General features: G+C 36.9%; 1 protein-coding gene, 1 long non-coding RNA gene and 1 pseudogene across 3 annotated transcripts in view; 1 reads left to right on the top strand and 2 right to left on the bottom strand.

Annotated features, from left to right (window-relative positions):
- Positions 1-20,132, top strand: part of LOC309802861 (ankyrin repeat domain-containing protein 26-like) — a 143,317-nt pseudogene that overhangs the window by 35,641 nt on the left and 87,544 nt on the right. The gene's annotated exons all lie outside the window — the stretch shown is intronic.
- LOC309803518 lies at positions 8,324-10,639 on the bottom strand. Its single transcript, XR_014293961.1, has 2 exons — positions 10,159-10,639; positions 8,324-8,687 (listed from the first exon to the last, which is right to left on the bottom strand). It is a non-coding gene; the product is annotated as an uncharacterized lncRNA (long non-coding RNA).
- Positions 11,969-15,762, bottom strand: LOC309803517 (ATP-dependent zinc metalloprotease YME1L1-like). Its single transcript, XM_082619847.1, has 4 exons — positions 15,524-15,762; positions 14,284-14,396; positions 13,269-13,424; positions 11,969-12,042 (listed from the first exon to the last, which is right to left on the bottom strand). The coding sequence occupies exons 2-4, from the start codon at positions 14,366-14,368 to the stop codon at positions 11,987-11,989; spliced, it is 297 nt and encodes a 98-aa protein (XP_082475973.1). The 5' UTR covers positions 14,369-14,396; positions 15,524-15,762; the 3' UTR covers positions 11,969-11,986.

Raw genomic sequence — 20,132 nt, 5'->3', positions numbered from 1 at the left:
GAATTATTAACTACAGATTGTATCAAATGTACATTATTTATTAATCAACTTGTTTCAAAACCCATTCAGCCTGCAGTTGGAGTGAAAGATTCTGTTCCTAGTAAAACAGTAGGAATGAAGGATTTACAAACATCCAGATCAGGTAAATTTTGCAGTGCAAATTTCACTCTGGAAAGAGGTACACTAAAATATTTGAAACGCTCACAGCCTTCATATTCCTAATTCTTTTTTCTTTTGTTTTTGCAAGTTTAATTGAAGGATTTGACATAAATAAGGCACATGTTATTGTTGGTATCCATGTTTTGAAAAAAAGATATTTACAAGCATAAGAAAAAGATATTTTTAAAATGTAAGCTTTAACTCTGATGTTTCTATGTATGTTTCAATACCCTAAAGTTCTCAGTTTGGAATCTCTGTACTTCTTAGGGATTCTCAGAGGTAAATTATTAGATTCTAAGATTTTTCCAGTTTTATAAAATGCTTATTTGAATTCTGACCTTAACCTAGAGTAAAGCTTCACTTGCTAACATGTCAATTGTATTTCACCTTTAATTATTTCATTTTAGTGGTGTTACACGGATGAGCTTAAGCCAACCAGATGTTTTGATTAGCAGACTCTGTGTGTGTGTGTGTGTGTGTGTGTGGTCTTTGATTATTAAAAGTGGGGGAAAGTAATCATACCTTAATGACGATTTGATAGACACAATCTTGTAAAACAGTAATTCTGAACGTTTTGGGCTTTAAGATCCTTTTATTTATTTGTTTGTTATTTTTTATGATGCAGATATAGGATCCTTTTATACTTTTAAAAATTATTGAGAATTCCAAGGAACTTTTGTTTAAGTAGGTTGTATCTACTGATGTTTACTGTATTGGAAAATAAAACTGAAAAATTTAAAATACAAGCACACACAATCATACATTCTATTAGCCATTAGAAGTATGACGTTATCACATATCTTGTCTCTGGAAAACTGCTCTGTACACTTAAAACAGAATGAGAATGGAAATAACGTTTACTGTTATCGTGAAATAGTTTTGACTTCTTGGACACCTTGAACGGTTGAGTCTTGGGACTCCAGGGATGCTCAGGTGACACTTGAGAACCACTTTTAAACCATTTACAGAGGTCATGGATGTGAAATGATAAAGGGACGCTTGTGATGAAACAGGCTTTAAACTTTCACTTTTACATTTCTTGCTTTTTTCTTTGATTTGTCTCTTTTTTCACATATATACAGCAGGTTCTTATTAGTCATCAATTTTATACACATCAGTGTATACATGTTATTCCCAATCTCCCAATTCATCCGAGCACCATCCCCAGCCCCCTGCGGTTTTCCCCCCTTGGTGTCCATACGTTTGTTCTCTACAACTGTGCCTCAATTTCTGCCCTGCAAACCAGTTCACCTGTACCATTTTTCTAGGTTCCACATATATGCATTAATGTACGATATTTGTTTTTCTCTTTCTGACTTACTTCACTCTGTATGACAGTCTCTGGATCCATCCACATCTCAACAAATGACCCAATTTCATTCCTTTTTATGGCTGAGTAATAATCCATTGTATATATGTACCCCATCTTCTTTATCCATTCGTCTGTCGATGGGCATTTAGGTTGCGTCCATGACCTGCCTACGGTAAATAGTGCTGCAGTGAACATTGGGGTGCATGTGTCTTTTTGAATTATGGTTTTCTCTGGGTATATGCCCAGTAGTGGGATTGCTGGATCATATGGTAATTCTATTTTTAGTTTTTTAAGGAACCTCCATACTGTTCTGCATAGTGGCTGTATCAGTTACATTCCCACCAACAGTGCAAGAGGGTTCTCTTTTCTCCATACCCTCTCCAGCATTTGTTGTTTGTACATTTTCTGATGAAGCCCATTCTAACTGATGTGAGGTGATACCTCATTCTAGTTTTGATTTGTATTTCTCTAATAATTAGTGATGTTGAACAGCTTTTCATGTGCTTCTTGGCCATCTGTATGTCTTCTTTGGAGAACTGTCTATCTAGGTCTTCTGCCCATTTTTGGATTGGTTTTTTTTTTTAATATTGAGCTGCATGAGCTGTTTATATGTTTTGGAGATTAATCCTTTGTCCGTTGATTTGTTTGCAAATATTTTCTCCCATTCTGAGGGTTGTCTTTTTATCTTGTTTATGGTTTCCTTTCCTGTGCAAAAGCTTTGAAGTTTCACTAGGTCCCATTTGTTTATTTTTGTTTTTATTTACATTACTCTAGGAGGTGGATCAAAAAAGATCTTGCTGTGATTAATGTTAAAGAGTGTTCTTCCTATGTTTTCCTCTAGGAGATTTATAGTGTCCAGTCTTACATTTAGGTCTCTAATCCATTTTGAGTTTATTTTTGTGTATGGTGTTAGGGAGTGTTCTAATATCATTCTTTCCATGTATCTGTCCAGTTTTCCCAGCACCACTTATTGAAGAGACTGTCTTTTCTCCATTGTATATCCTTGCCTCCTCTGTCATAGATTAGTTGACCATAGGTGCGTGGGTTTCCCTCTGGGCTTTCTATCTTGTTCCATTGATCTATGTTTCTGTTTTTCTGCCAGTACCATATTGTCTTGATTACTGTAGCTTTGTAATATAGCCTGACGTCAGGGAGTCTGATTCCTCCAGCTGCGTTTTTTTCCCTCAAGACTGCTTTGGGTATTCGGGGTCTTTTTTGTCTCCATACAAATTGTAAGATTTTTTGTTCTAGTTCTGTAAAAAATGCCATTGGTAATTTGATAGGGATTGCATTGAATCTGTACATTGCTTTGTGTAGTATAGTCATTTTCACAATATTGATTCTTCCAATCCAAGAACATGGTTTATCTCTCCATCTGTTGGTATCATCTTTAATTTCTTTCATCAGTGTCTTATACTTTTCTGCATACAGATCTTTTGTCTCCCTAGGTAGGTTTATTCCTAGGTATTTTATTCTTTTTGTTGCAATGGTAAATGAGAGTGTTTCCTTAATTTCTCTTTCATATTTTTCATCATTAGTGTATAGGAATGCAAGAGATTTCAGTGCATTAATTTTGTATCCTGCAACTTTACCAAATTCTTTGATTAGCTCTAGTAGTTTTCTGGTGGCATCTTTAGGATTCTCTATGTATAGTATCATGTCATCTGCAAACAGTGACAGTTTTACTACTTCTTTTGCAATTTATATTCCTTTTATTTCTTTTTCTTCTCTGATTGCTGAGGCTAGGACTTCCAAAACTATGTTGAATAATAGTGGTGAGAGTGGACATCCTTGTCTTGTTCCTGATCTTAGAGGAAATGGTTTCAGTTTCAACATTGAGAATGATGTTTGCTGTGGGTTTGTAATATATGACCTTTATTATGTTGAGGTAGGTTCCCTCTATGCCCACATTCTGGAGAGTTTTTATCATAAATTGGTGTTGAATTTTGTTGAAAGCTTTTTCTGCATCTATTGAGATGATCATATGGTTTTTATTCTTCAGTTTGTTAATATGGTGTATCACATTGATTGATTTGTGTATATTGAAGAATCCTTGCATCCCTGGGATAAATCCCAGTTGATCATGGTGTATGATCCTTTTAATGCATTGTTGGATTCTGTTTGCTCGTATTTTGCTGAGGATTTTTGCATCTATATTCATCAGTGATATTGGTCTGTAATTTGCTTTTTTTGTCACATCTTTGTCTGGTTTTGGTATCAGGTTGATGGTGGCCTCATAAAATGAGTTTGGGAGTGCTCCTTCCTCTGCAATTTTTTGGAAGAGTTTGAGAAGGATGGGTGTTAGCTCTCCTCTAAATGTTTGATAAAATTCACCTGTGAAGCCATCTGCTCCTGGACTTTTGTTTGTTGGAAGATTTTTAATCACAGCTTCAATTTCATTACTTGTGATTGGTCTGTTCATATTTTCTGTTTCTCCTGGTTCAGTCTTAGAAGGTTTTACCTTTCTAAGAATTTGTCCATTTCTTCCAGGTTGTCCATTTTATTGGCATAGAGTTGCTTGTAGTAGTCTCTTAAGATGCTTTGTCTTTCTGCGGTGTCTGTTGTAACTTCTCCTTTTTCATTTCTAATTTTATTGATTTGAGTCCTCTCCCTCTTTTTCTTGATGAGTCTGGCTAATGGTTTATCAATTTTGTTTATCTTCTCAAAGAACCAGCTTTTAGTTTTATTGATCTTTGCTATTGTTTTCTTTGTGTCTATTTCATTTATTTCTGCTCTGATCTGTATGTTTTCTTTCCTTCTGCTAACTTTGGGTTTTGTTTGTTCTTCTTTCTCTAGTTCCTTTAGGTATAAAGTTAGATTATTTATTTGAGATTTTTCTTGTTTCTTGAGGTAGGCTTGTATAGCTATAAACTTCCCTCTTAAGACTGCTTTTGCTGCATCCCATCGGTTTTGGATTGTTGTGTTTTCATTGTCATTTGTCTCTAGGTATTTTTTGATTTCCTCTTGGATTTCTTCAGTGATCTCTTGGTTATTTAGTAATTTACTGTTTAGCCTCCATGTGTTTGTGTATTTTATGTTTTTCCACTGTAATTCATTTCTAATCTCATAGTGTTGTGGTCAGAAAAGATGCTTGATATGATTTCAATTTTCTTGAATTCACTGAGGCTTTGTTTGTGACCCAAGATGTGATTTATCCTGGAGAATGTTCTGTGCGCACCTGAGAAGAAAGTGTAATCTGCTGTTTTTGGATGGAATGTCCTATGAATATCAATTAAATCTATCTGATCTATTGTGTCATTTAAAGCTTCTGTTTCCTTATTTATTTACATTTTGGATGATCTGTCCATTGGTGCAAGTGAGGTGTTAAAGTCCCCCACTATTATTGTGTTACTGTTGATTTCCTCTTTTACAGCTGTTAGCCGTTGCCTTGTATATTGAGGTGGTCCTATGTTGGATGCATATATATTTATAATTGTTATATATTCTTCTTGGATTGATCCCTTGACCATTATGTACTGTCCTTCCTTGTCTTTTGTAACATTCTTTATTTTAAAGTATATTTTATCTGATATGAGTATTGCTACTCCAACTTTCTTTTGATTTCCATTTGCATGGAATATCTTTTTCCATCCCCTCACTTTCAGTCTGTATGTGTCCGTAGGTCTGAAGTGGGGCTCTTGTAGACAGCATATATATGGGTCTTGTGTTTGTATCCATTCAGCAAGCCTGTGTCTTTTGGTTGGAGCATTTAATCCATTCACATTTAAGGTAATTATCAATATGTATGTTCCTATGACCATTTTCTTAATTCTTTTGTGTTTGTTTTTTTTTCACACTTTAAAAACTTTATTTATATAAAAAAACTCATTTGTTTTTAAAAGCATTAACAAGAGAGAAAGAAAAACAGAAAGGGTATGGAGCAGAAGACATGCCCCTTAGTAGTGTTCTGTGGGAAGGTGGGATTTTTGGTTCTCTGAAATTGAACGTTCTGTGTTTATATAAATGAAAAGGAAAAAACAAACAGTTAAAGGTCCCCCAAAGCCCATGGCTGTTCTATTACCCACACCCCACCGACAAAAAGAGCACCAGGAAAAGAGCAGCAGAAGACAAGAGAAATGAAGAGTGGAGCCACATCTGGATGGGGGCGATTTCCTTTGTGCAGTATGCTCTTAGGGTCACAGAGAGGAAAAGGCTCCTTTTTGCCAGAAAAGGAGTGGGACGAAATCTGAAGGGGAAAAAGGGTAAATAAGGAATTTTAATGCAGAGGGGAAGGGGGGTGGTGGATTGTGCACTTTTCTCCTACCCCAGAGCCTCAATATATAAAGGAAGGGGGAGGGAGGAGGATAAAGATTTCCAGTTGCATTAAACAGAGCTTTTAGATTAAGGGGAGGAGTAAAAGGCAAATAAGGGAAAGGGTTAAAAAAAAATGAACCGCATAGCAGCTGATTCCTCTAGCCCAACCTGCTAATATACACTAAACTAAAAGGAGGAGGTACAGGGGTGGTGGGTGGTCGGGGAGGGGGATATGGACACGACTTCCCTATAACCCCTTCAGAGACGACAGTCATTCTGGGCAGCTAAGGAGTAAGAGCCACACCACTCACTCCTCCCACCAATCTCATCTGGAGGTTCATCAGAACAGGATTTTTGCAAAATCCCAACATATACAGTTGAGAAAAACCTTCTGTGGCTAAAATTAGAGGCTATTCCAATTCCCAGTGGAGAGACTGAGGTTCTCTAGGTCACCTCTCCTCTTCTTTCTGCTGTTTAGGGCCAAGAAGTAGGTAAGAAAGCAACAAATTTACTACATTTTGACAGAATTAAACTTGTATTATTTTGAAGGAGCCTGTGATTAAGAGTGATAAATGCGTACTGTCATCCCTAGAGCAACTGCTAAGACATAACTCACAATAGGAGGAACAGGGAATTTCCTGTTAGTCCAGTGGTTAGAACTCCGTGCTCTCACTGCCAAGGGCCCGGGTTCAATTCCTGTTGGGGAACTAAGATCCCACAAGCCATGCTGTGCAGCCAGAAAAGAAGAAGAGGAACACAGGGATCTCTTTAGATATGAGAAAAACAGAAAACAAATAGCAAATGGCAGATGTAAAAACAACTATGTAAATATTAAATATGAATGAACTAAATACCCTACTCAAACAACAGAGATTTTCACACTGGATTAAAAAAAAACAAGATTGGGCTAACCTGGTGGCACACTGGTTGAGAGTCCGCCTGCCGATGCAGGGGACATGGGTTCGTGCCCTGGTCCGGGAAGATCCCACATGCCACGGAGCAGCTGGGCCCATGAGCCATGGCCGCTGAGCCTGCGCGTCCGGAGCCTGTGCTCCGCAACGGGAGAGGCCACAACAGTGAGAGGCCTGTGTACTGCCAAAAAACCAAAAACCAAAAAACAAAAAAACCCAAGATCCATATGATAAAGGACTTGTCTTTAGAATATATGATCTCTTACAACACAGAAGACAACAACCCAAAGAGGGGAGGGAGGATTTCAACAGACATTTCTCCAAAGACGATATACAAATGACCAAAAGCCTAGCAGAGGATGTTCAAAATCACTAGTCCTAGGGAAATGTAAATTAAATCCACAATGAGATTCTACTTCATACCCACTAGATTGGCTTTGTCAAAAGGACAAGACTATAAGAAACACTGTACAAGATATGGAGAAACGGGAACCTTCATACACTGGTAGTTGGAACATTAAATTATATAGTTACTTTCAAAACAGTTCATCAGGTTCTTAACAAGTTAAACAGAAACTCACCACATCACACAGCGATTTCTAGAAGTCTACCAAGACAAATGAAAACGTGTCCACGCAAAGACATGTATAGTCATATATATATAAACACAGAGAGAAGGGGAGGGAAGGAGGGAGGGAGGGAAGAGAGGAGGAAGGGAGAAAGGAAGCAGGGGCAATAAAAAACGGGCAAATGAAAATAACTGGTATATCAGAATCAAGGGTATATGAGAATTCCTTGTATTATTCTGGTAATGTTTCTCTAAGTTTGAAAGTACATCAAAATTTTAAACTACCCAAATAAAGGGCAAGAATATCATGTAGCAAGCTCCCTCTACCAACCTCAATGAAGACCATATACAGCTTAAAAGTTACTAGAAAACTGTAGGTAATTTTAATAAAATCACTTCAAGAATGTAGTATGGTTGTAAAACCACTACAATATGCTCTAAAATAATTTTTCTACTGAGTTAAAGTCATCTGTAAATTCTGTAACAACACATTCATATTCACAAAATCTGACTGAAAAATAAACACAACTTTCCATTTCTAACACAGCATAATTCAAAAGTTCACTCTGAATGGGACTGGGTTTTTGGTTTTATTTTGGTTTTAACGCAAAGCATAATTACATAGTTATTCATAATTTGAGGTGTGTTACTTGTTTATTTAACAAAATACTGCTGCTCTGAAATAAACTTCATTTTCAGAGTGATAGTAATGTTAAAAAAAAAAAGACCATGAAAATGCAAGCTGCATTTTATAAAGCTTATAATAATCATTTAAATTCCGATTGTATCTGTAGGTTCACAATTCTCTACTCTTAGATTTTTAAAAAAACACTTTATATATGGTCAATCTAGATCATAATTAAGTGCATCTTAATGAAGTTTCCACTGATGTATGTAGAAATATGATTTACCAATAGCCAAATAGCATCATTTCTTTATCAAAGATAAAGATGGTACTATCTAGAAATAAAGACAATCCTTCAAGAATTTTATTTTCCTAAGTAAAAATACTTCCCAAGAGCTAAAGGCACAATTTCTATTCACATCTAGCACTGTAACCAACCATAAAATCATTACTTATTTTCAACTTAATAACTGATTGACATTTCTCAAACAAGCTGTTTTCAATCCTGATAGTTCTTTATTTTCTTTAATAAATTGCTGTTTGCAGTAGGTGTCCATCATGAGAATAATCAAAATTAGATAAATGTGACAAAAGACTGACAAAGTGTTTCACACCCTTGAGTGATACCAAGAATGGGAGAAAAGTGTTGCAAAATACGACTACTGCAGTGCTACTTATGGTCTTGCAATAAAACCAACAATGCATCAAGAGCTATCATCTCACATCCAATTTCTTCCCCTCAAGAACAATCTGAACCTCTTTGGCATCCAAAGGCTCATAGGTCAATAAAGCTTCTGCTACATTCTTGTGCTCTTTTGCATGAGTCTTCAAGATATGTTTTGCTCGCTCATACGAATCCTGAAATACAAAGCAGATATGTAAGAGGCAGAAACCTTAGGAGAAGCACAAACCCTCAATGAGATAAAAAGCCTTTATGCACCCTAAAAAAACTATAAAATCTATTGACTTCTAGTTATGAAAGATAAATGCATTTAAAAGCTTGGTTCCCTAAAGATAACTCTTTCATACTTTCAAATGTTACATTTTTAACCTCAAAGTCTATCATAGAGATAACTGAGGACTACTTAAACAAAAAGCTACTTAAGAAATAAAAGTATACACTGTACTCATCTGCTTTCTAAATAAGGTCTGTGAACACAGAAATCTATTTCTCTTTTCAGTATACGTGCTAAAAGGAAAGGGAGTTTGCTCCTTTTGCCTCTTGAGATTTCACCAATTTACTCAATCTAGAATGGCCAGAAAAGATATAATTTCCATTCTTTTACTTGGTAACACACTCACCTCTCAATACTGTAATACAATATCATTAGAGGTGATCCCTGACTTCCATACATTTGATTTTTTTTTTTGCAACCCACCTTGAACTTTTCATTTAAATCCTTCAACTCTCTTTCCAAAGGTGAGTCTGAATTAAGTTTATCAGCTTATGAATAACGGCAGTAATAACAGTTCATTTTTGGCAGTGTCATATTCGCCTGTACAATGTTTATGCCAATATTTTACTAGCGAATTATATTTTTGTCCTTATAAAATTGGGTGGAAAATGTAAAAGTGAATTTACCAACACCAAGAAGCACAGGTCATATAAACACAATACAATTACTAGACATTTTGAGCATAACCATGTCCAAGTAAAATAATCAAATTAAAGAAAATACATAAAATATTAGAAATATATCAGCTAAAGAAGAACTGAATATTTAAATCACAATGTAAATTGTTCTGGGCTTCCCTAGTGGCACAGTGGTTAAGAATCCGCCTGCCAATGCAGGGGACACGGGTTCAATCCCTGGTCCGGGAAGATCCCACATGCCGCGAAGCAACTAAGCCCACACGCCACAACCACTGAAGCCCCTCACCACAGCCACTGAAGCCCGTGCCCTAGAGCCCATGCTCAGCAACAAGAGAAGCCACCGCAATGAAAAGCAGCCCCTGCTCGCTGCAACTAGAGAAAGCCCACATGCAGCAACAAAGACCCAATACAGCCAAAAATAAATAAATTTATTTTAAAAAATATATATATACATATATGTGTATATATATATAAATAAATATATATATATATATATATATATGTATGTATATAAATTGTTCTTAGCCTATGGCCAGAATAAAATAAAGATCCAGTCTATGATCAGGGGTTCCAGTCTATGTCAAAGATCCAGTCTATGACATAGTTAATCACGGCAGCAACGGTGCACCTATTAACTTTATAAAACAGAGGAACTTTAGTTTTTTTGCAAGCACCCAAATATTTAGGCACATTTTGACTAAATAGATAAATAAACATTTAAAAAAAGATCATTACCCTCAGAAGGATTCTGGTTTCCTGTTCAATAGCAGATTGAGCTTCTGGACTCAGTTTCCCTGTATCACTGTAGGTCATAACTCCAAGCTAAAATCAATGAAAAGAAAGAAATCCAACAGAAAAACCTCCAACACTAATGTATGTAACAGAGGAAGTACTATCCTATACATAAGAAAATACATATCATGGGGGCAAAGAAAAAATACAATATAAAAATGCCCTTGAGGGCAAAAAAACTTCATTATTCTTCTGAAAGTAGAATACTAAAAAGTGTGAGCAAGAGGGAAAATTTTAAATCCTAAGTATCGTTCTGAGTACCTTCTTAGAAAACCTTAGCAGCTATTCTAGTCCAGAAATCCACAATTCACAGAGTACTGGAATTGCTTTATGGAGCCACAGTGATAATGTAGGAACGTGAAGTATGTGGAAAGGGCAAAGTAAGCAAGCTCAACAAGAAGGTCTTCGATGTCATATGAATAAAAAAAGCTAAAGAATTTATATTATTTGGTTAATTCATGAAATAATAACTCTTACTGTTTGAGCAGCTGGAATGGAAAGAGTATGTTACATTTCTCAGAAAATGACATTTAGTTTAGAGTCAGCTTTGTTAAATCCATTTGGAATGAGACGGGAAAATCTATCAATTTATAATGAGAATCCTCTCTCACAAAGAGACACTTGGCACATCAACATTTGATACATGAGGAAGGATTAAAATTAGCCATTACCTTTTCACTCATTCCAAATTTGGTGACGATCTGCTTTGCTATTTGGGTTGCATTATCAAAATCACTGGAAGCACCTAAAATTTTGAAATATACATAAAACTCAAGTTAAAAAAATCTTTGAACCAACAAACACAATTTGAACCAAAGCTATTCTTTACAGCCAACCTGTTGTAATATGATCAGCTCCAAATATAAGTTCCGCTGCCACTCTTCCTCCCATACTGACATCCATCTGAGCAAGAAGCTGAGCTCTAGTTTCGTTCCATCGATCATTTTCAGGCAACAGGTACACCTAGACAATTGGAAAACAAAGAAAACACAGACACAGTTTTGAAACACTTACATTAATAAGCTGAATTATCATTTGTCTCTCATGACCTTACTTAATACCATGATGCTGAAAGCTCAGCAGCATTTAATAGAGATGGTCATGGTGATTGATTACCAAACCAGCTATGTATAAAATGAGGAAAGCAAAAGTGCAGTTTATAAATAGTAAGTAGTTAATGCTGCAATACAACTGTTTGTCCCTCGTTGCACAAAAATGTTTAAAACGTCTATAGGGACGTCCCTGGTGGTGCAGTGGTTAAGAATCTGCCTGCCAATGCAGGGGACACGGTTCGAGCCCTGGTCTGGGAAGATCCCACATGCCGCGGAGCAACTCAGCCTGTGCGCCACAACTACTGGGCCCGTGCTCTAGAGCCTGCAAGCCACAACCACTGAGCCCATGTATCACAACTACTGAGGCCCGCACGCCTAGAGCCTGTGCTCTGCAACAAGAGAAGCCACCGCAATGAGAAGCCCACGCACCGCAATGAAGAGCAGCCCCCTCTCGCGTCCACTAGAGAAAGCCCGCGTGCAGCAAAGAAGACCCAACGCAGCCAAAAATAAAATTTAAAAAATAAATAAATAAGAATAAACGTCTATAATTAGAAAGATATGAAAATGAAACTTGTACTCAATGAGAAAAAACTTAGAAAAACTATTGAACCAGTCACTATGATACATAATTTCTTTCGAGGGGAAAAGAGCAACTATATATTTAAGAATTATATTTTATCTTTAGTGTAATATGCAATAATAGCGTGACCAGATTCATGCTACGCTGTGATTGTTTTGTTTTTGTTATCAATTTCCACACTTCTACGCTCAGGCCCTAAGAATAAAAATTTACTTAAGTAAAATACTCCATTAAGAAGGTATATTTAAATGAATGAAGCTCCTTTGTCTCAAAGTCATTCTTAGAGTCATATGATTTAATATCATTAATAAATATTTTAAAAGTTTGAAAGTTTAAAAAATGAGTAGATTCCACTCTACAACCCATGTAAACCATAATTTGTCAACTGAAAACCAAACTGTAAAAACTATCATCTTAATCCTTATATCAAAAGGAAAAGCTGTATTCTATTTCTAGAAAATAAACTTCTAATTTAACAGGAATATCATAACTAACCTGTTTTGAAGGCAATTCAAGATTTAAAATAAAAATTAAATTCTGAAAAACAGTAAAATTAACTATTCTTTTATCAGCAATATCAGACAAGAGGAAAGACATGGGCACTCATGCCCCCCAAAGAGTGTAACATAAGTTATAATATATTTGTTCTGTAACAGGCCAAACTGTGTTGCTCTGTTAGAGTATATATTTGCATGATTCTATACCTTTCTTTTTTATAAACTTTCTCTCAAAATTAAGAGTTTTTTTCTCGGACTTCCCTTGTGGCGCAGTGGTTAAGAATCCGCCTGCCAATGCAGGGGACACGGGTTCGAGCTCTGGTCCAAGAACACTCCACATGCCGCGGAGCAACTAAGCCCATGTGCCACAGCTACTGAGCCTGAGTTCTAGAGCCCATAAGCCACAACTACTGAAGCCCACGCACCTAGAGCCCATGTTCCACAAGAAGAGAAACCACCACAATGAGAAGCCCATGCACCGCAATGAAGAGTAGCCCCCCGGGCTTCCCTGGTGGCGCAGTGGTTGGGAGTCCGCCTGCCGATGCAGGGGGCGCGGGTTCGTGCCCCGGTACGGGAGGATCCCACGTGCCGCGGAGCGGCTGGGCCCGTGAGCCGTGGCCGCTGGGCCTGCGCGTCCGGAGCCTGTGCTCTGCGGCGGGAGAGGCCACAGCAGTGAGAGGCCTGCGTACCACAAAAAAAAAAAAAAAAAAAAAAAAAAGAGTAGCCCCCGCTTGCCGCAACTAGAGAAAGCCCGCATGCAGCAACGAAGACCCAATGCAGCCAATAATAAATAAATAAAATTTTTTTAAAAAAGAGTGAATTACCACTAAACCAAAAATTACCAAGTGGCAATTTAAAAAAAAAGATTTTTTTCTCTAGCATAATGAACAGTATAAGATAGGGAAAAAAAGAAAGAAAACATACCCATTAGGATTTTATCTTTGGAAAACTCTAGTTCCTTCATGGTTACCACTTCTTTTCCATCAACAGCTGCCTTTAAAGCAGCTTGGTTCACAAGATTCTCCAACTCTGCTCCAGAAAAGCCAACAGTACCTCGAGCTATGATTTCTGGATCAACAGCTATATGCAGACAGGACACAATATTAAAATTTCAGAAGAGCTAATAAAAAGCTCTTCATAAAGAACTCACACTGCAAATGAAAAAAGGAGATAGCCATCATGAACTGTAATTTTACAAAAGCTTACTTCACTAAATTCTAAGGGGAAAAAGCCAAAACTGCTAGTAAACACACCATTAAAATTGTCATTGGGACAAATCACAAAAGTTCTTATATTTAAATAACTTTGTGATAAACAGAGAAAGGTAGAGTTGCCAGATAACGATTTACAAACCTTTAATTATGGCCTAACCACAAACTGAAAAAGCACATACATAGACGTTTTGTTTTCAGAATTTCATCTTGAAATAACTTTGGACATAAAAGCCCCCCTTATTATCAGAAACATACTTGGTTTTAAGAATTGATTCAGATATCTTTGAAAATACTGCAGCTTTAATAGCTGCTTTTATTACTCAGGTAGTTCCATAATATTTCCATGTGTTTTGTTTTATAGTCTGCTTCCCCTCTTTTGGCCCCAAAGTGACTATATCATGAGGTACTATGCTCATAATATACAGGTGCTTTTTATATGATTTTATATTTTACATTCATCTAAAGAAACATTTATACATAGATTTCATCAAGTATTATCTAAGTACTCAAAAGAAAACTTTCTTTAGAATCGGGATTCAAAATGACAGAATCTCTGGACACATGTTCATTGAGAAATGGACTTTATGGACAAACAAGAGGAGAGAAAACTAGACATTTAAAGGAATTTGTCTTTTAAGACATCCTGAGTAAGGACCACAAACAGGGTGGATTGATATATTACCATTTTATGGAGATAATGTCTGTATCATCGAATTAAGACTTACACTGATCAAACTTTATTTTATTGAGATACCACTTCAAGATTTCTGTTCGACCTTTTACATCTGGCCTGGGAACTGTAACCTGCATGTCAAAACGACCAGGACGTATTAAGGCGCTAAAGGGAGAATACAAAAAGAAAATATAAATTAATAAGCTGACTGTGCTGAAGGTCAAGTTAAACAGGACTGACATCCTAAAGAGAAGATGGAAAGACAATGGCAACCAATATTTATTTTGAACATAAATATTCAGATTAGTTCCTTATAAAACGTGGCTCAAAGAACAGTTTCAATAACCAGAAGGCAGAACAAAGGTTCATATAGATAAATGTGTGCATCTAGATAGCATACAACCCTTCAGAGACAAAGACATGCAAGTCGGCCAGTCAAGGAACAAATAATTCTACAGCAACCTATTATGAGAGCTACACATCCATCTTACTGCTATTAAGTACAAAATGTTAAACTAGAGTCTTAGGCAAGAACCAACTATTAGATCAAATGAAAGTATGAATAACTTCTATGTAATAAAACCAATAAAACTTTTAAACTATAGTAAATTTTATTCTAAAAATCCTCTCTACCCCCCACCCAAAAGCTTTGTGATGTTTAAGTTGTGAGAAGATTCTTTTAGCAGCTTTACTGAGATGCAATTTTCATATCATAGAATTTGAAGTCGAAAACCCAGTGTTGTTTTTTTTAACATCATTATTGGAGTATAATTTGCTTTACCATGTTGTGTTATTTTCTGCTGTATAACAAAGTGAATCAGATATACATATACATATATCCCCATATCCCCTCCCTCTTGCATCTCCCTCCCTGCCACCCTCCCTATCCCACCCCTCTAGGTGGTCACAAAGCACCGAGCTGATCTCCCTGTGCTGTGCCGCTGCTTCCCACTAGCTATCTATTTTACGTTTGGTAGTGTAACCCAGTGGTTTTTAATATATTCAGAGTTGCCCAACCATCACCACAATCTAATTTTACAGAATCTTTACCCCCTCCCTCTCTTCTCCAGCTGAAAGAAACCCCAAATCTACTGGCAGTTATTCCCCATTTTCCCTAACCTCTGGCAACCACTAAATTCCTTTCTGTTGCTATGGATCTGCTTATTCTAGACATTTCATATAAAAGCAATCATATAATATGTGATGTTTTGTGATGGGTTTCCTTCACTTAGCACAATATTTTTAAAGTTCATCACTATTCTAGAATATATCACAAAAATTTTAATACTTACTTATCTAATGCCTCTGGGAAGTTTGTGGCTCCTATGATGATAACTCCTTCGTTGGGCTTAAAACTATTATAAAAAAAAAAAGGACCTATTCATTGAAAATTAAAACAGCACACATGTAGAAATGTTCTATGCAAAACTGTTTATCGTTAATCTTACTAACAGCAAAGAAAAGGGATTGATCTTTTTAATGCCCAAAATGATAAGGCATCTCTAATTGTTTTCTTAAAATGCCAGTGCACTTCAATAAAAGTGTTAATAATAAATCACCAAGTCATCCATGGTTACATACCTTCATAATAATTTTTCTTGTTAGGAAGAGATGACCTGACACAAAAAGCTTGAGTCCCCGACTAATTTTTGAAAAACATTTTCAAGTTTACCAATTCAAATTATTTGCTCCTAGACTTCCAGAATGTCTTATATGACTTTAAGAAACAATTTTTTGATATACAGCAACACTCAAAATAGGGTTTTATATTTCTTTCGTACATCATAGTAGTACTTAAAAATGCCTTATAATTCCATAATCACATAAACATTCTCTTCTACAATTTCAAACTTGTCTTTTCAGATTAATTTTTGAAAAGGAGTGTTCTTGTAGTCTCTTGAGTTGGTGTTTTACAATTAAATCTTTTCATTAAACTTAAAAATGCTTATTGCTATGATATCCAGGAAATGAATATTTGCACATATTCGTGAAAGAGTATATTTTATATCCTTAAACAAATGTTGCAATATATAATCGAAAAATTGAATCTCATAGTTTTCTTCCCCAGTCTTGTTTATATTTTCAAAAGTTCAGAATTCTGCATAGGTTTGCATCATTTAATTATACCAGGTTAGTATATTTTACAGATATTTATCTTAACATCATATGCTTTTCCTGAATAAGTTTATCTATTACTAATCCAAATGCATTTATCCAAATCTTTCCTCTAAGTCCCCTGGGTGCCTCAAATTTGTTATGCCCCAAACTGAAGACATTGTCCCTGATGCTTTCCTCTTTCCTGACTCTTTGTAAGCTACTCTGTCATCTGTCTTCCCCATCCTAGTAGATAACATCACTGAAATACCAAAGCAGGAAAAATCCTGGACTCCATCCCTCCCTGAAATCACCACATCCTGTTGCTCATCAAGTTCAGTATTTTCTACCTGCTTACCATTTTTCATTTCCTATTACTTTCTCACTTATAATTTTGAAATGCTCTTTTCTAGTTTTGCTCCCCTGATGTTCATCTTTACGTTGCTGCCAGAGTGACCTTTCTAAAATATATTTGTGAAGATGTAACACCTCTACTTATGTAGTGGATCCCCATCACATGAAGGAGAAAGTTCATGTTCTAGGAGGACACTTGCTTTTTTTGGTTTGGCTCTGATCCTCCAGTTTTGTCTCTCCATACCATTCCCGGTAACTGTGTTCTAGTTTTCCACGTGACTTGTTATGTTGTTTCACGCCTCGTCCTTTTGCTCAGGCTGCCTTTTCTAGAATCCCCTTCACGTCCCCGCTCTACACTGTGTGTGTCTTTTAAGACACAGACCTGTCTTTGCAGCATTTCCTGAGCTACCCAGATACAGCTGACTCCTCTTTCCTGTGTGCCCTTCCTGTACTCTGTTCACATCAACTGTAGAGCTTTTGAATGATACTTTGCTGTTCTTACTTGTTTTCATGTAGCTCTACTTCTCCTGGAATACAGAGCAGAATCGGTCTTCTATTTATATTTCCAGCTTTTCTCCCAGGATAGTGCCTATGATTTGCCAGATCCAGTAAATGTTTGTGGTCTTACTGATTGATTGAATGACCAAATGAGTGAATATGATGTTTTCTGGAATGAGGTGTTTGTTTTGTTTTGTTTTTATAGGAAGGAGCAACATATCCAGAAATTGAGGAAAAAGGAAACGATACTGATATTGAATGTGCTCCACAGGAGCAAACAGATCATAAGAATTTGACTTCTTTTTTTTTTTTTTTTGCGGTATGCAAGCCTCTCACTGTTATGGCCTCTCCCGTTGCGGAGCATAGGCTCCGGATGCGCAGGCTCAGCGGCCATGGCTCACGGGCCCAGCCGCTCCGCGGCATGTGGGATCTTCCCGGACCGGGGCACGAACCCGTGTCCCCGGCATCGGCAGGTAGACTCTCAACCACTGCGCCACCAGGGAAGCCCAATTTGACTTCTTTTGATGGAGCTCAGAAAAATAATAGGAGTGGTAATTTAGTGAATATTTATGAATTTTTTCTATTCTTAAAGGCTAGTCTAAAAACATCTAAAGTGTGTAGATCCAAATATACTATCCATTTCTTTCTTTTTTTTTTTTTTTTTTTTTTGCAGTACGTGGGCCTCTCACTGCTGTTGCCTGTCCCGTTGCGGAGCACAGGCTCCGGACGCGCAGGCCCAGCGGCCATGGCTCACGGGTCCAGCCGCTCAGCGGCATGTGGGATCTTCCTGTACCAGGGCACGAATCCGTATCCCCTGCATCGGCAGGCGGACCCTCAACCACTGCGCCACCAGTGAAGCCCTTTTTTTTTTCCATTTCTTTTTAAGTATGTTTCTTTTGCTCCGTTTCTTCAGAAGTATCCCAACTACTACCAACTTTTTCTTCCTGAAAATGCCTCACCCCTCTGAAATTCTTTTCTGCTACTTTATTTTATTTAAATATTTGTGGATGGAGATAGACATATATGTATTTAAAATTCATAGTAGTAAATGTTCTCATTAATGTATCTGTGGCTGCATTTTACAGATATGATGTCAGCATTAGGATTAGGAGAAGAGGAAGGTATAGAATCACCTTGGGATTCTGAGGTACTGTCTTCTATTATTATTATTATTTTTTTATTTTAAAATATAAGCACAGTGATGTTAAAACATAAAAGGGGGGGTGCTTTGACTTTACTTCCTCACCTTTGCATTTGCCCATCAAAAGTTTTTCCTTACATTTTTAACCTGTAATTAATTAAATAATTGTGTGCTAAGTATAATAACTACCACATAGTGCACTTTTGTTAATTTGCAAGATTCACCTAATGAAACCAGTGTAGCACAGAGCAAAAACCAAGGCTTAGAAGCCATAAGGAATCAGTTTGGGTTCTGAAGTTAAATTTATCTAAAAACTGAAGCATTATTCCAGGTCAGCCTATGGCCAAATGTATGTTTCTTTTTTCTTTTCTTCTTTTTAAAAATTTTTGTTGGAGTCTAGTTGATTTACAATGTTGTGTTAGTTTCAGATATACAGCAAAGTGAATCAGTTATACATATATCCACTCTTTTTTCGATGCCTTCCCCATATAGGCCATTACAGAGTATTCAGTAGAGTTCTCTGTGCTATACAGGAGGTCCTTATTATTGATCTATTTTATATATAGTAGGGTGTATCTGTCAGTCCCAGTCTCCCAAGCAAATGTATGTTTCTTTGGTACATATGGATGTGTAAAACTCCTAGTGAGGTTCAGAGAGAAACAGGTTGAAATGTAGTTTTTTACCACTTAGACCTGAAAAAGATAGTGCCTGAGACTTGAAAGTATTATTACATTTGGATTTTCAAATAGATCTGCAAGGAACGTTTCAAGAGAAGCAAAAGAATGGGGAATAATAAGTATGTGGCGTTATAATAACAAAAGTTAGGTTTAGCGATGTTTTAATAAGTACACACCATTTTGGATAACTAGTGTGTGTTGAGTACCTTAATGGCAGCCATACTTGAAGTAACGTAAATATAAAGGAATGATGACCTGTTGTAAGGTGACAGCTATGGAAAGAGATAAGAAGGGCCTGATCTGTAAGATATAGGCAGCTGCTGCAGTGATACATCACTGTGTTTAAAGTCAAAAGACATGGTAGCATCCTGGTTCTGTCACGAGCTGTGGGATCTCGGAAAGACTTGTCTACCCTGGTTGAGCGTCAATGACCTCCTTCGTAAAAATGGTACTGGTACCCACTTCTCAGGTATGTGTAGGGAACAGATGTGGTAAGAGCTGTGAACACACCTTGTAAACTGTAAAGGGTGCTATAGAAATGTAAGACAAAAATGATCACAGTGCATGGACATATATACACTACCAAACGTAAGGTAGATAGATAGTGGGAAGCAGCCGCAGAGCACAGGGAGATCAGCTCGGTGCTTTGTGACCGCCTGGAGGGGTGGGATGGGGAGAGTGGGAGGGAGGGAGATGCATGAGGGAAGGGATGTGGGAACAGATGTATATGTATGACTGATTCACTTTTGTTATAAAGCAGAAACTAATAAACAATGATCACAGTGGCAATTAGTGACTCACTAAATGCTGGGGCACTTTTTTAAAACCTGAAGGACAATAAAATGACAGTAGTGTTAAGAATAGGAAAATTAGAACGGGCATGTGGATTTCTAGCTTGGGGTATGTTAAGTTTCTATAGACTGTTATCGGAGATCTCCTATAGGTATCAAGTGCTTTGGTACTTGAGGTCCTCTCGACATTTTAAATGTTTTGATCTTAAATAAATTCCTGTTATTGAATACCAACTATGTACTGGGCAGTTAGACACTGACTGTACCAATTGAGGGGTTAGGCTGTAGTGGTGGGAACCAAACAGGAATCCTTTATAAGTCACTGTTAAGTCCTTCATGTAAAGAA

Source organism: Mesoplodon mirus, assembly GCF_964341445.2.
Source record: "Mesoplodon mirus genome assembly, chromosome: 4".
NCBI classification, from domain to species: domain Eukaryota; kingdom Metazoa; phylum Chordata; class Mammalia; order Artiodactyla; family Ziphiidae; genus Mesoplodon; species Mesoplodon mirus.
This window is presented reverse-complemented; position numbering and strand designations above follow the sequence as displayed.

Excerpts from the sequence above, each read along its gene's own strand:
- LOC309803517 (XM_082619847.1), bottom strand. The coding sequence starts at position 14,368 with ATGCAGGTTACAGTTCCCAGGCCAGATGTAAAAGGTCGAACAGAAATC. Across the intron at positions 13,425-14,283 it reads TAAAATAAAGTTTGATCAGT|CTGTTGATCCAGAAATCATA; the intron begins GTAAGTCTTAAT and ends GTCTGCATATAG. Across the intron at positions 12,043-13,268 it reads CAAAGATAAAATCCTAATGG|GGCCTGAGCGTAGAAGTGTG; the intron begins GTATGTTTTCTT and ends TTTTATTCTTAG.